At 44.0% G+C, this 12,475-nt stretch overlaps 1 protein-coding gene across 9 annotated transcripts in view; it reads left to right on the top strand.

Moving 5' to 3' along the window:
* DOCK10 (dedicator of cytokinesis 10) overlaps positions 1-12,475 on the top strand; it is a 1,740,483-nt gene that overhangs the window by 1,539,993 nt on the left and 188,015 nt on the right. For all 9 annotated transcript variants that reach the window (XM_086943899.1, XM_086943900.1, XM_086943901.1 and 6 more), the window contains 2 exons: positions 6,943-7,049; positions 12,170-12,292. In XM_086943899.1, coding sequence (XP_086800025.1) covers positions 6,943-7,049; positions 12,170-12,292 — 230 coding nt within the window. The remainder of the gene's footprint in view (positions 1-6,942; positions 7,050-12,169; positions 12,293-12,475) is intronic.

A 12,475-nucleotide genomic window follows, 5' to 3' on the forward strand; every position in this document is an offset into this window, starting at 1 on the left:
GTCGTTACGAGTCTGGGTTGTGCCGCCTTTCACACCTTTCCCGGCCATCGTTCGATCGCGGAGGGAATACAGTTCGTCGGTCCGGTGGGGTATCGAGTGAATGCGCAATCACTACGCTGATCTCGGTTCAAGATGGAGGGGGCTTCCGTTGCCAAAAGCGAGACGCCTTGATGGTCCCCGCAGGGCAGACTGTAAGGCAAAGTTCGGTTGAAAGTCTTGAGAAAGTACGGCCACTCTTCCAATGAGTCTTCGCTGGATATAGCGAGCCGAGTGACGCGGAGCAGGACCGCTACTGGGTGTGGGCCTCTTGCGCCGACCACTTCCTGTCTGTAGCAACCGAGCAGGCTGCACTTCCGGTCGGTCTCAGCGATCACTTGAGGGCCCGGAGGTGGGCCTGTGCTCCGGTTGATTCAACATTCGACGATAACTCCGTCATCCAATGCGCGATTTTCGTCTGGGAACCTGCCGCCAGTCCCGCCCGGTCCCGGGCATTCGGTGCTGCCGTTGGAGGTAACAAATAGTCACGGATTATCGTGCGGATAGTTGGAGAGGTCGCTTCCTCGCCGGAGCTAGTCCTCTATGCGGCCGCCATGCTCGGCCGCCAGCCACGCCCCCGGTAAGTCGATATTTTGACTGTCGATATTCTGTTAGTGATCCGAGACCAACAATATAATGTCCCAGTACCAGGCAGGATTCAGAACTTGTACAAGCATGGTGGACCAAGTCTTTAGATTTTTAACAGCATCTGGAATTATGTCAAGGTAAAGGAGGGCCACATTGACATGGCATTTGTAGACTTAAGAGCAGCCTTCAACCTCGTACCTAGATGTTTACTGTAGCACGTGCTAAAAACAGGAAGTCCCCCCAACTCTACTAGCACAAATAGTAAGGCTACACCGTGACAACTATGTGAGAGTTCGCTGGGGCATGAATGGGGAGCTCACAGAACCGATCCCAATAGATAGAGAAGTGAGACAGGGATGTGTACTTGCCTCCACCCTGTTCTCACTCTGTATTAACGATGTGGTTTGTTACTTACAAGAAAATGAAAACGACCCTCCTAAGCTGAGCGGGAACTTGGTTCCAGCACTGCTATTTGCAGACAATACTATTTTAATCTTGCAGACATACAGGGGCCTGCAAAACATACAGAATGTTTTTAATGGATACTGTGACGCAAAAGGCTTAGAAATAAATACTGGTTAGAAAAACTAAGTACACGGCCTTAAATCCCCATAAAGGATTTAGAAAGGATTTTAAGATAAATAACCAAAAACTAGAATATTTCCCAAATTTCACTTACTTGGGCATATTGCGCGACTTGAAGCTGCCATGGAAATCGCAGGTAAACCGTGCTGCGACTTGCCCAGGGGGCGGGGCTGTTCTAAGAAAATACAGCTCACTGCCAAGCAAACCCTTGACATCGGCACTTGAGATATACAAATACAAGGTGCAGGCACAGCTGCATTGTCTGGATCTGAACTCTGGAGAATTGGTGACACCACACAACTAACAAATGGGGAAAATACGTTTGTCACGAGATTAATGGGGCTACCAACATCAACGCCACTTCCCCAATGTTCCATGATCTAAACACGAAGCGCATAGGACATATTGCAACATTTTGACCACTGTTTTACTAGGTACGCCTGTGGATAACACTAGAGCTAGCTGTATACCAAAAGGGTGCAAGAGAACTTGTTTAGACATTGATAGCTGTCTTACTTTTCCTTGGCTAAGATTTGTTAAGAAATGGCTCACAGAATTAGGCCTCAGTTTATACTAGACTGAACCACTTAACCCAATACCAAGTTGTAAAAATATATTGAAAAGAACCTATTGGTCACACATCCTGAATGCCCTTTATTGTAACCCAAGTCCGGTAAGGTTAACAACCCATTTTCTCACTGTAAACCCTAACCCAAGCTTTGAAGAATTACTTGATCACGTACAGCCACACTTTGCTAGAACTCTGTACCTAAAATTAAGATACGGTACTTTGCAGATCAGGAGTTACACAGCAAATTGGGAGACGAAGGGGATAGCACTTGCACCTAATGTCCTTTATGCACCTCAAGGCCAATTGAAAACACAGCGCACATCTTATTTTTTTGCACAGCGTATACTCAGGCAGGGAAGAAATGGATACACCTGCTGTGCAACACTCTGGTATTCAGGAACCACCAAATGCATTAAGGGTGCTGACAACCACTTCTCGCACCACATGTAATATGTGCCCTATCGCGATATCTGTTTGCAGTGGGGACTGTAAGAAACAAAATGGGACTAAAACTGTGATGCTGCTGCAAACAATGCACTTTATCTGGAATGGCACTTTATTTGTAGACCGACTTGCTATTTTAATTGTATTATGATAGCCGATTTTAAATATATATACAACATGGGGATGCACTGAAGTACTTAGCGACCCTGTAAATATTATTTCTAATTTGTGACTAATGATGATTTTATTGTGGATTTTACGTACATTGCATGATGAATTTTAGTTCATATCTAATAAGTATTTAATGAGTGTATACAATATGGTGAGCATAGGCAACTGAAAAAAACATTTTATGTGTGAAACTTTTATGGCCCTTAGCCGAAATAAAGTATTCAAATATAAGGAGTCTGTAATTGCTGAATTGCTCTTTGATGAGGTCTTCTAGTGGATTGAGATTTGTCAGACAATGGGTCAAGGACCACATTAAAGTCCCCACCTCAAAGGACGGTGGAGTGCCCAAACCCTAGTTGCATGGTGCTAGATTTCTAGCAAAAGTTACCAGGCAGTTACCATGAGGGCTTTATATTCATACACATTTTTTTCTCATCCAGTTGTATACCATTTAACACAATGTATTGATCCTCATAGACCCATACAGTGTGGAGCATGTGCCATTGGACTCCCTTCCTGATCACCACAGCTACACCTCTTACCTTTGTGTGTTTCGTTAGGTGCAACTCCTGTAAGAGTGCAATGTGAATCCTATGTTGCTTATGATATGTGTAGACTTGATGCATTTTGTGGGGATCATTCACAGCTGAAGACTAATTGTATTCATGAAGAGGCATCCTATGCATAGTATCCAGTGTTGCAATGAGGGCAGTGAGACAACCAGGTGACCATCCCTATCCCTCAAATAGCGTGCAACATCAAGTAACGAAAAGACAAGAGAAGTCTGAGATCTAGGGGGAGTACATGAAAACAATGAAACATTGTCCTCCTGCCTTGAACTGCAACATCCCCCACTCGTTGCAGAGTTCGATTCAACCGCACTACACATCCAGCCCACAAAAATTGGTGAAAAGAAAATACGATACATAAGAGGTGAGAATCATCCTGTGGTAACTTAGTGAGCCAAGAGTACTGTGAGAAAGGGGTGAGTGGCCAGGAGTGCGTACAGCACATGCTGGAGAGTAGAAACCTTTGCATGCTGTCCTGCCACAATGAGAGAACTAGCCAACAAGCATATTACAGAATAATCTTCCAAATGGGTATCCAAATGCTGAGCCATAGGTTCAAAATAGTAGTTGGCCTGCAACTGTGGGGTTATAGGCAACTCCAGCTCAACAGTACTCTGTCATTGTCATTGAGGTGCCCACCTAGGCTACCAGCATTGGCATTATCTCCTCCAAGTACGTTCTGGGTTTGCTTGTGGAAACATTTTATGGCCTGCTTGGCTCAGTAACAAAAGTGCCGTCTCATTGACAGTGACCTGGAGTTTGGCCGGTTAGATAACAGGATATGGTATGCCTGCTTTCATTAGAAGTCTCTTGGCAAGGAGGAATTCTGTACTTACAGCCTGCACATTTAGGGTGAAGTAAGGATACATCAAAATCCTACATACATGGAGTTGTAGCTCTCCGTGTTCCCTGGACAGCCTTAAAATTGTATTGTAATAGTTCAAAAGGCGGGTGAAATACGGGTGCACAGACACCTTGAAGGATGATGGGTCTCCAGAGAGTGGCGCACACTCTTCACAGAAATCATTGGATGAGATGACCTTCAGAAAGAGGTTGGACACGGTTTCAAGGTATATGTTTCTATTTTGCCCATCTGTTTTGTCCATTGTAGTTGATTCCGGTACACCAGGGATTTGCAGATTATTCCTCCCGGAGCTTGGCTCGTCATCCACATGTATAACATTGATGACATTCAGCACCTTCTCCATCTATAACAGTTGCTCATTGTGCATATTGGCATCATCTTCCGTGTCAAACACCCTGAATTCCAGCTGATTATTGCGGCTGCTGATTCATAAGGGTGTCTACTTTGGGACTCAGCTAGGGAGTCTTTTTTCCCCTGTATGAGAACTGTCTTTAACTGGCTGTAAGCAAATTACTTGAAATGTTATCCAGAGAAGACTGAAATTCTTCTCTTTTGACCCAATCCGTCTCCTGGTTGGTTAGGATGTTGCCTATGGGTGGCCCTACCGCTCCGCCACCGTAGGGCGCTGCAATACATTTTTGTGTTGTATTTGACAATCATCTCTCTTTCAAAGGACAGAATTTCCTCAGTTGTAAGGTGTGTTTCTGGTTAATGAAGACCTTGAAGAAATGATTAGTCCTACTTCCCTGGGAGGTCCAGAAAATAGTTGTTCAAGCATTCCAGATTGGCTTACGTAAATACCTTACATCTTGGCCTCCCAGCTTTTCTGATTCAATGCCTACAAGTAATGCAGAACACGCAAAACATCTCCCAGTCACACTTCTACATCCTCCTTCCTAAAAACATTTCACTGGCTGCCGGTCAATAGGAGCATTATTTTTAAAGCTTTACTGCTTGCTCACTGTGCTTTGCATAAACTTGTCCCCATCTATCTGACTAAAAGAGTCCTAATAAACTCTCCCAGCAGGACTCTTCACTTGGGGAAGGCCCAACTGATTGTTTTCCCATGCTTTAAGAGATCCAAGCATGGGGGTTTCTCTTTTTCTGTGTGTGTGGCTTCAATCGGAATCAGCTTCCCGATCATCTCATAAATACGTCAGACTGTTTTCTGGAAACACCTGAAAACGCACCTTTTCAACCTTAACCCTTCCCATGCTCGTGACGGAACCGTTCCGTCACGAGCCTCGGGTGGGCTGTGCTGGTGACGGAACGATTCCGTCACAGCCCTCTCACCGCGCCTGCGCTAACGTTCTCTAGCGCGGGCGGGGCCGTGACGGAACCGTTCCGTCACAAGCACAGTTCTCCCGCGTGTCGTGACGGAGCGGTTCCGTCACGAGCACGGGACCGCCGCACGGCCCCCCCACCCCCTTAGCACTGCGGCGGAATAGCCGCCGCAGTGAAGGGGTTAAAAGCCACTTTTTCCCCCTGTAGCTGCATAGCGCGGGGGCACTCTCTGAGTAGCTGTGCGCGCCATAAGACCCTTCATTCATCCAACTCGAAATTTGGTCCAGATTAACAGTGCAATGGAGAATGATAAATAAATATCCTGTTCCCTTTCGATGCTAATCATTCTTTGTCCAATAAGACTCTTGCTGGATGGAATAAATCCAAATATGCAAGTAATCGTAGATTGTAGGCTTTATTAATGCAGCACAGCAAGTCCTCCTTTAAAGGAAGGCAGTGAAGGAATAACTGGCTGCACCCTACATTCCATGAATACACATTCCACACAATACAGAATGCATTCTAAACCATTACAATGGCATGTGCCAAACATGACGAGAAAAGGCAACACATCTACTTATAAAGTTGATGCTACATGATTCTATTCTACTCTGTTAGGGTGCCCTTGCAGTAACAAGTCATACTTCTGGTGAATTTTCTTAGATACCTGTTGCTTTTCTTTTCCTTATGGCAGGTATGTTGAATTGATACTGCTTCTTTTTATTCTTAATGTTTTAACGTATTCAGCTTTTCCTTTGTATAATGTTTGATGATTACTTTACTGATACTTTACTGATGCAATAAAGGCCTGAAAGCCTGAACTGTGTGTAAAAATTCTGTAAACTGAAGCACTGAAGCCATAGTTTCCTCTACACCTTGGAGGTAACATACATCTAGCTGCCAAGCTGCTGATTCTGCAAATCCTGGCTTTTTAGCCTGCAACAGTTTGCATGCTGAGCTTTTGAACCCACACGTACATGATCAAACATGATACTATGTGGCTAAATACTAGTACGGAGGCCCCGCGACCACCGTACCTTTGGTGGCGGTCCGACCACCCTACTATGAGCATGGCAGTCAGACCGCCACAAGATTTCCGCCACAGCCAGGATCTTGGATTCAGCAGCAGTGGGGAAAGCGGCGGGCCATGGAAGCTGTGCCGATGCCTGCTCCGCCGTGCTGATTACAACCTGCCATTCCGCTGACCTTTTTATGGCAACGACGCCATTATGTAAAGGTCAGCGGAATGGCAGGGAAGGACCCTCACACAGGACCCCCGGGCGGTTTAACCCATTTGGCATTGTGGTTAGGAGTACATGTTGTGCCCACCTATGCCTACACTGTCTTCTGTGCACTGTGTGCCATGCACAACATGGTGCATAGCAACAGTGCTCACACAACAGTGCAGGCACTGCAGTGCAGTGGCATTGCCTACATGCTCTCTCTGTGAGCCGAAGCATGCCACAGCTACAAGACCACTGCCGGCACACCGCTAGCCCGGCAGTCAACTCCAAATGCAGCAGTCGGGATGCCGCTGGCTTGGCAGCGTTCTCCTGACTGCTGACGTTGAGTCCTGAAAGTCCAACCACCAAGGTCGTAATCAGGGCCTAAATGTCCTAGAAAGTACCTTTTTCTTGGCTAAAAGGGCAGCACTGCCTAAGCAGTGATGCCATAGTCGTTCCGTTTAAAAAGCAGCGAAACTTTCTTTGATATGTTATCAAATGCCAGCCTTATCTGATGATCAAGAACTTCATCGACACCGATTAATTTGTGCTTTTTTCCCCAAGGAATGTGTCAGATGCTTTAATTGTTCATAAATGTTTTTGCAGGTTTGTTTTCCGTGGGCTGGCCAGTGTTTCTCAGTGTTACACCCAACATTAAAGAAGAAGGAGCTATGAAAGAAGACTCTGGGATGCAGGACACGCCCTACACAGAGGTCAGAGACAGTGATGTGTCAGTCACCTTGCAGCACTCCTGCCTCCTTCTGTGCTGTGTAATCAGATTAAAATGATTTTACAAATAGAATCCAAGAACTTACATAAAGCAGAGTGATCTTATTAATTATTGTAATGTTTAAGTTAGGAAAATAATTAAAGGGAGACATGTAATGGAGTATACAAAATAGTGGAACCGTGTGATTTTCCTATGGTATCTGTTAAGGAATTTCCAAAATCTTTTTCCTCTTGCATGTGCTTTGCACATGCGCAAATACAAAAAAAATTGTAAAATGTGCAATGATTAATGGGCTATTACATAGGCGTAACATAGGTTATTCAACTCCAGATTGCCATTGGCAGAGCTTGCAGATTTGGGTATGTGTAGGCTGACTAACTGGGGGACATGCTTTCTGATGTGCTTCCGCATGCCTCACATATACCTTGGCATAATCAGCACAGGTATAGCCAGGTGCAGAAGTAGACAGTGGCTCAATGCGAATTGGGATCCTGACTTATGCTTACCTTGCCAGTGCCCACTCTAGCCATAAGGATACATCATGTGCTTTGCTCTGCAGTTTCCCAGCTACACTGTGTTTTTTCAAAAGTGGTGTTTAATAACAAAAAAAAGTGCAACTGTTCTAAGTTTTTCTAAGATGCTCTCCTCCAGTGTTCTGTCTGCTTAAACTTCCTGTCTTTCAAAATCCCACAGCCTCTGGTGTGCATGCCATTGCATTTTACGCATGTGCACTTGCAAAGCTGTTTTTTAGTCTCCATATTTTCCAAAGTATGGCTGTGCTCACACTCAAACACGTACCCGAAAACCTCTAAAACTGGTGTTAGAATAGTAAATGATTCTGTCCTCAAATATTCTGTGGTTCTTTGCAACTCCTTCGAGTTCCAGAGGAGGCACAGAAATACCGGCCATCTGGAAGACACAGATAGGTAGGAGATGTCGCCTATGTTGTGTAGCCAGTCTGTCATGGGCCCAAGTGCAAGGAAGGAAATGGCCCCTCGGGCTGCTGTTTGAATGATACAATACTGAAAATATCAGAGTTCAGTGGGGCCCTCAGGCCTCTGGGTGTCACTACACCTTCTGCGCCGTTGGAAGATAACACCCTGGAGCTTGATTGGTTAGAAGACCGGCATGGTCAAATGTTGGCATTGCCAAAGACTAAGGCTCCAGTGCTTAATTTGTACAAGAATTAGTGCCAGTGATCAAAGTTTTGCTCAGACGTCTCCAGCAAGTGGTGATGAATGTTGGTTATGCTGAATTACCCTAGTTGCATAGTCTTGATTCCACCGCATGTCCCTTTCATCCACCACCAGACACTCCCTGCTCCTTTATCTCTTACTTTCCTTCTTTGTCACTGTTTTCTATCTGAGTGCTGGACTCCAAAATTTAGTGCCAGTGGCCCCACCTACTACCACCAGCATTACAAGGCTTTTTAGTTTTGATTCCACCTCATGTCTCTTTTTCTACCTTCCTGCACTTTCTGTCTTTTATCTCACTCTTGCAGGAACATTTCATCCTAGCCTCTGTTATTGTTTTCTTACCGTTCTCTTCCTCCTCATTTCTCCATTTCAGTCTGTGTCTCTTGCTCTGGGTCAAAGTGTAACAGTTTAAAATAAGCCCCTTCCCAAAAATGTGTGTAGTGCCCACCACCAGCAACCACAGGGACAAATGAAGCACAAATTAAAAATAGCAAATAGATGTGTCGTTGGAAGTTCCCTTTAAAGCTTGTCATCAGAGAAGCTTTGTTAACACCCTGGTGAGCGGAAGCACAGGGTCCCTGGTCACCAGCCAGTTGGATTACGGGAACACCCTCTACACCGGTATATCTAAGCAACTCACCAAAGACTACATCCATCCAGAGCTCAGCAGTCAGACTCACCCTCCCACACAGAACTCACACTACACCACACCTCAGGGAGCTCAACTGGCTCACACACATTCAAGGTCCCACTCACCTTAATAGTTGCATCTCCTTCCACCAATCACCCAGCACCTGCGCTCCACAGGGCTCCTACTCACACACATCTGACAGATACACAGAACCAGGTCATGAAGATGGGTGTTCTCTCACATTGATCCTAAATCATGGAATGACATCCCACTCCACATTAGTTCCTCCTCCACTATTCTTTAACTCCACAAGAAGCTGAAGACATGGCTTTTCAATTAACCAACCTACCATAGGCAGGACTGGGCACACATACCTGCTCAGTACCATGATACCTCCATGTAATGCCCCTTGGGGTTAGAACTAGGAGAGTTCATCTGCAGTGTAACTATCAAAATGGATCCATTTAGCTCAGAAAAATGATTGAAAGAAACTGAGAGTTGCATCATGAAAGTGGCATGCTTTATCTTGTCCACAGTATATTGTACATCAAGCTCCTCATGTACTGAAAAACTCAAAGCTGTCTGCATCAAAAGTGTACAAGACACCTCCACTTGTATGTTACTGGAGTTTATATACCCCTAAGGCCTAGCTCTGTGCATGGCTACTGCAGCATCATATGTCACATAGATTGTAAGCATGGATGGAATATGCATATCTCCTCAGACCTTGAAAAGCTCAGGATACTGACATTTATTACTGCAAGACTAGTAGCTAACCCCAGATCAAGTCCCCCAGATCAAGTAGAGGCCAAGGTTGCTGCTAAATAAGAGAAATAACAAAACCTGTCCCCTGGTGTTCCATTTACCATAATAGGTTTTATTTTCATGTTTATGGTCCCTACAGCATATTCTTTTAAATTAGCCAATTGTGTTGCTCAATAAACTCTACATAATTAATAGGCATCACAATCACCCTTTGATGCAAAAGTGTGTGTGTGTGATGTTAAGCAAAGGTTTTGTACTGGGAGTATACCCTTACAGTGGAAAATCTGATGCCTTTTTTTATACCATTCCACCAGTTGAATGTGTGCTGTACAGTGTTGTACACATGCAATGTGTGAAATGTATTTCTCCAAATTTTCACCTGCTTCAAGGAGGAATTATTTTTGTATGCAAAAGCCAGTCTGGCTATCTTAGTATATTAGACTTTGCATCAAAAAACAAGGGGTACTTAAACTGATACAACCATGTCAAATCCATGTAATACCTCTTTGAGGCAACGTTGCACAAAGCAGTGCAAATTTCAATTTGTGTCAAGAAAATGGTTCCTTTCCAGTGCAAATAGCGTGTGCACTTTAAAGTAAATCCTCTACCCATACTTAGAACCATTTTGCATGAGTTTGTGATGGAACAAAGAAAAAAGGGTCAGATTTATAAGAAACTTACATATCTGTACAGATGCATCAGTTTCCCTGAGCCTCCATATGAAACCCTTGCACCACCATGGATGCACCATATTTACAATGTGGTGCACCATAGCGCAACGTTCGACAGATGTGTCAGAAATTCAGACTCATCTGTTGACCCAAAAGTGACGCATTGCTGGAGTAGCTCATGAAAGTGACACAACTCCAGCAATGCGCCACAACAGATAGGGGAGTCCCATTTAAAAAGCCTGGCGTCATTCCTTAAGCCTGGTCTGAGCAGGCATAGGGATTTGACGCAGTGAAGGCATAGAGTGACGCAGTGAAAAGTTGTAAATTTCACTGCACCAGTTCTACATGTTTTTTTGCGTAGGAACGACCACCCTGCATACATTATATCTGACTCAGTTATAACGTGACACAGGGCTTTTCATTATGACGCATCTCCCTAGATGTGTCACATTGTAAATTGGCCACAATGTGGCGTATTGTTTATGCCACCGCTGCATCACAAAAACGGATGCAAGGGTGGCGCAAAAGTGTTGCAAGGTGCTTGTAAATCTGCCCCTTTGTACATCTTCCCCCAAGTCGGACACAATAAAGCAAATATGTGTTCCAGGATGAAGATTGCCACAAATATATTAAGGTATAAGATGGTCCTCGACTAATTTATCATATAGTTAAATACAGTTAAATTGTAATACGTTTATAGTTTCATAAACACACTAAAGATGCATATGATTGGCATAAAGTCATAAGTACATGCAGAGTTTTTAAATATGCAAAATATGTGCACTCTCAAAGAACAATGACACCCATTTATTTCTGCAAAGAAGACTGTTTTATTTCTATTTTACATGTACTTTTTTGGTTAACAAATCGTCATATTCCGTAACAAGGTGAAAGCTTGCTCCAAAGGGGAGGGAAAAATGGGTGCTCATGTGTAAGGTAGATAAGATAAAGAAGGAAGGGATTCAAAGTCATAGTACATCCAAGGGAGAATCAATTGCAATTATTATACATTACTAAGAACTGGCTTTAATTTACAGTAAAGCCAGTTGGTCTGGCCTGCCTCTCACTGGTTGTTCTAGTTGTCACTTATGTTTTTTCACAAAGGTGCACAAAGCAACATCATTTGTGGATTGGGCAGGGTAGGGGTGGTACTGGGTACATGCCCACTTGGGAAAGAGTGTTGACGTTTCGACCCTGGTGCAAGGAAGGTAAGTCACAACTCTGCTCACGGGTCTTCCTCAGGACAGGGGGAAGGAGACAATCTATATGTAGGTGTCAGTGGGTATAGCCAGGTCGCAGCCCCCAAGAAGTGGGTGGTCTGCATAGTAGTTGCAGCGTAGCATTAAGTATTATTCAGCTGTGACTGCCAATTTACTAAAGAAAAATAAATCCTCGTGGGTGAGTTAATCGCCCAAAAGTTATCTTGATTCCAAAAGGTCAAGTGCGGCCCTCGTGGTCCATCCCTTACTCTTTTAGACCACGAGTGCTGCACTTGACCTTCAAAAATGCACATGTACCAGGCAATTTAGCACCAGCTGCAAAACATTGGTTTTGCACTCAGTGGTGAGTGCAAATGGTTTGGCGGTGGTACAGAATTGACTGGCATCGATGAAAATTGCCTTACTGTAGAGCTTTTGCATCATTTATTCTGTTTTAAAGTCGGTGAAAGGAAATGGAAAAATTGCATGGATTTAGCTTCTTCCTATGACATAATCTCACGTAATCACTTCAAAAGTGCAATATATGCAGCCTGAAATTAGAAAGCTTCATTTGTTTTGGAACACTTTCATTTACATTTCTTTTGTGACTAAAATGTGCCTTGTTTCATATGCTTTCACAGAACACCCTTGTGGAACAGCTGGAGCTGTGTGCAGACTACCTGTGGAAGTCGGAAAGGTATGAGCTTGTGGCGAATGTGAACAAGCCAATCATTACTGTGTTCGAGAAGCAAAGAGACTTCAAAGTAAGTTCCACAGAACTATTTTTAAATAACATAATTCTGGTTTAACTTTCACATCTTTGGTTAAAGATTTAAATTGATATATTGTAATTGTAAATCAGTGTCTATGTTAGATTTTCTGGACATCCCCATAAGGCACATTCATATGCAATGAATCTAGGCAGAACTCATGCATGTGATGGTTAT

The sequence above is a fragment of the Lissotriton vulgaris genome, chromosome 11 (genome assembly GCF_964263255.1).
Source record: "Lissotriton vulgaris chromosome 11, aLisVul1.2, whole genome shotgun sequence".
In the NCBI taxonomy this organism is placed as follows: domain Eukaryota; kingdom Metazoa; phylum Chordata; class Amphibia; order Caudata; family Salamandridae; genus Lissotriton; species Lissotriton vulgaris.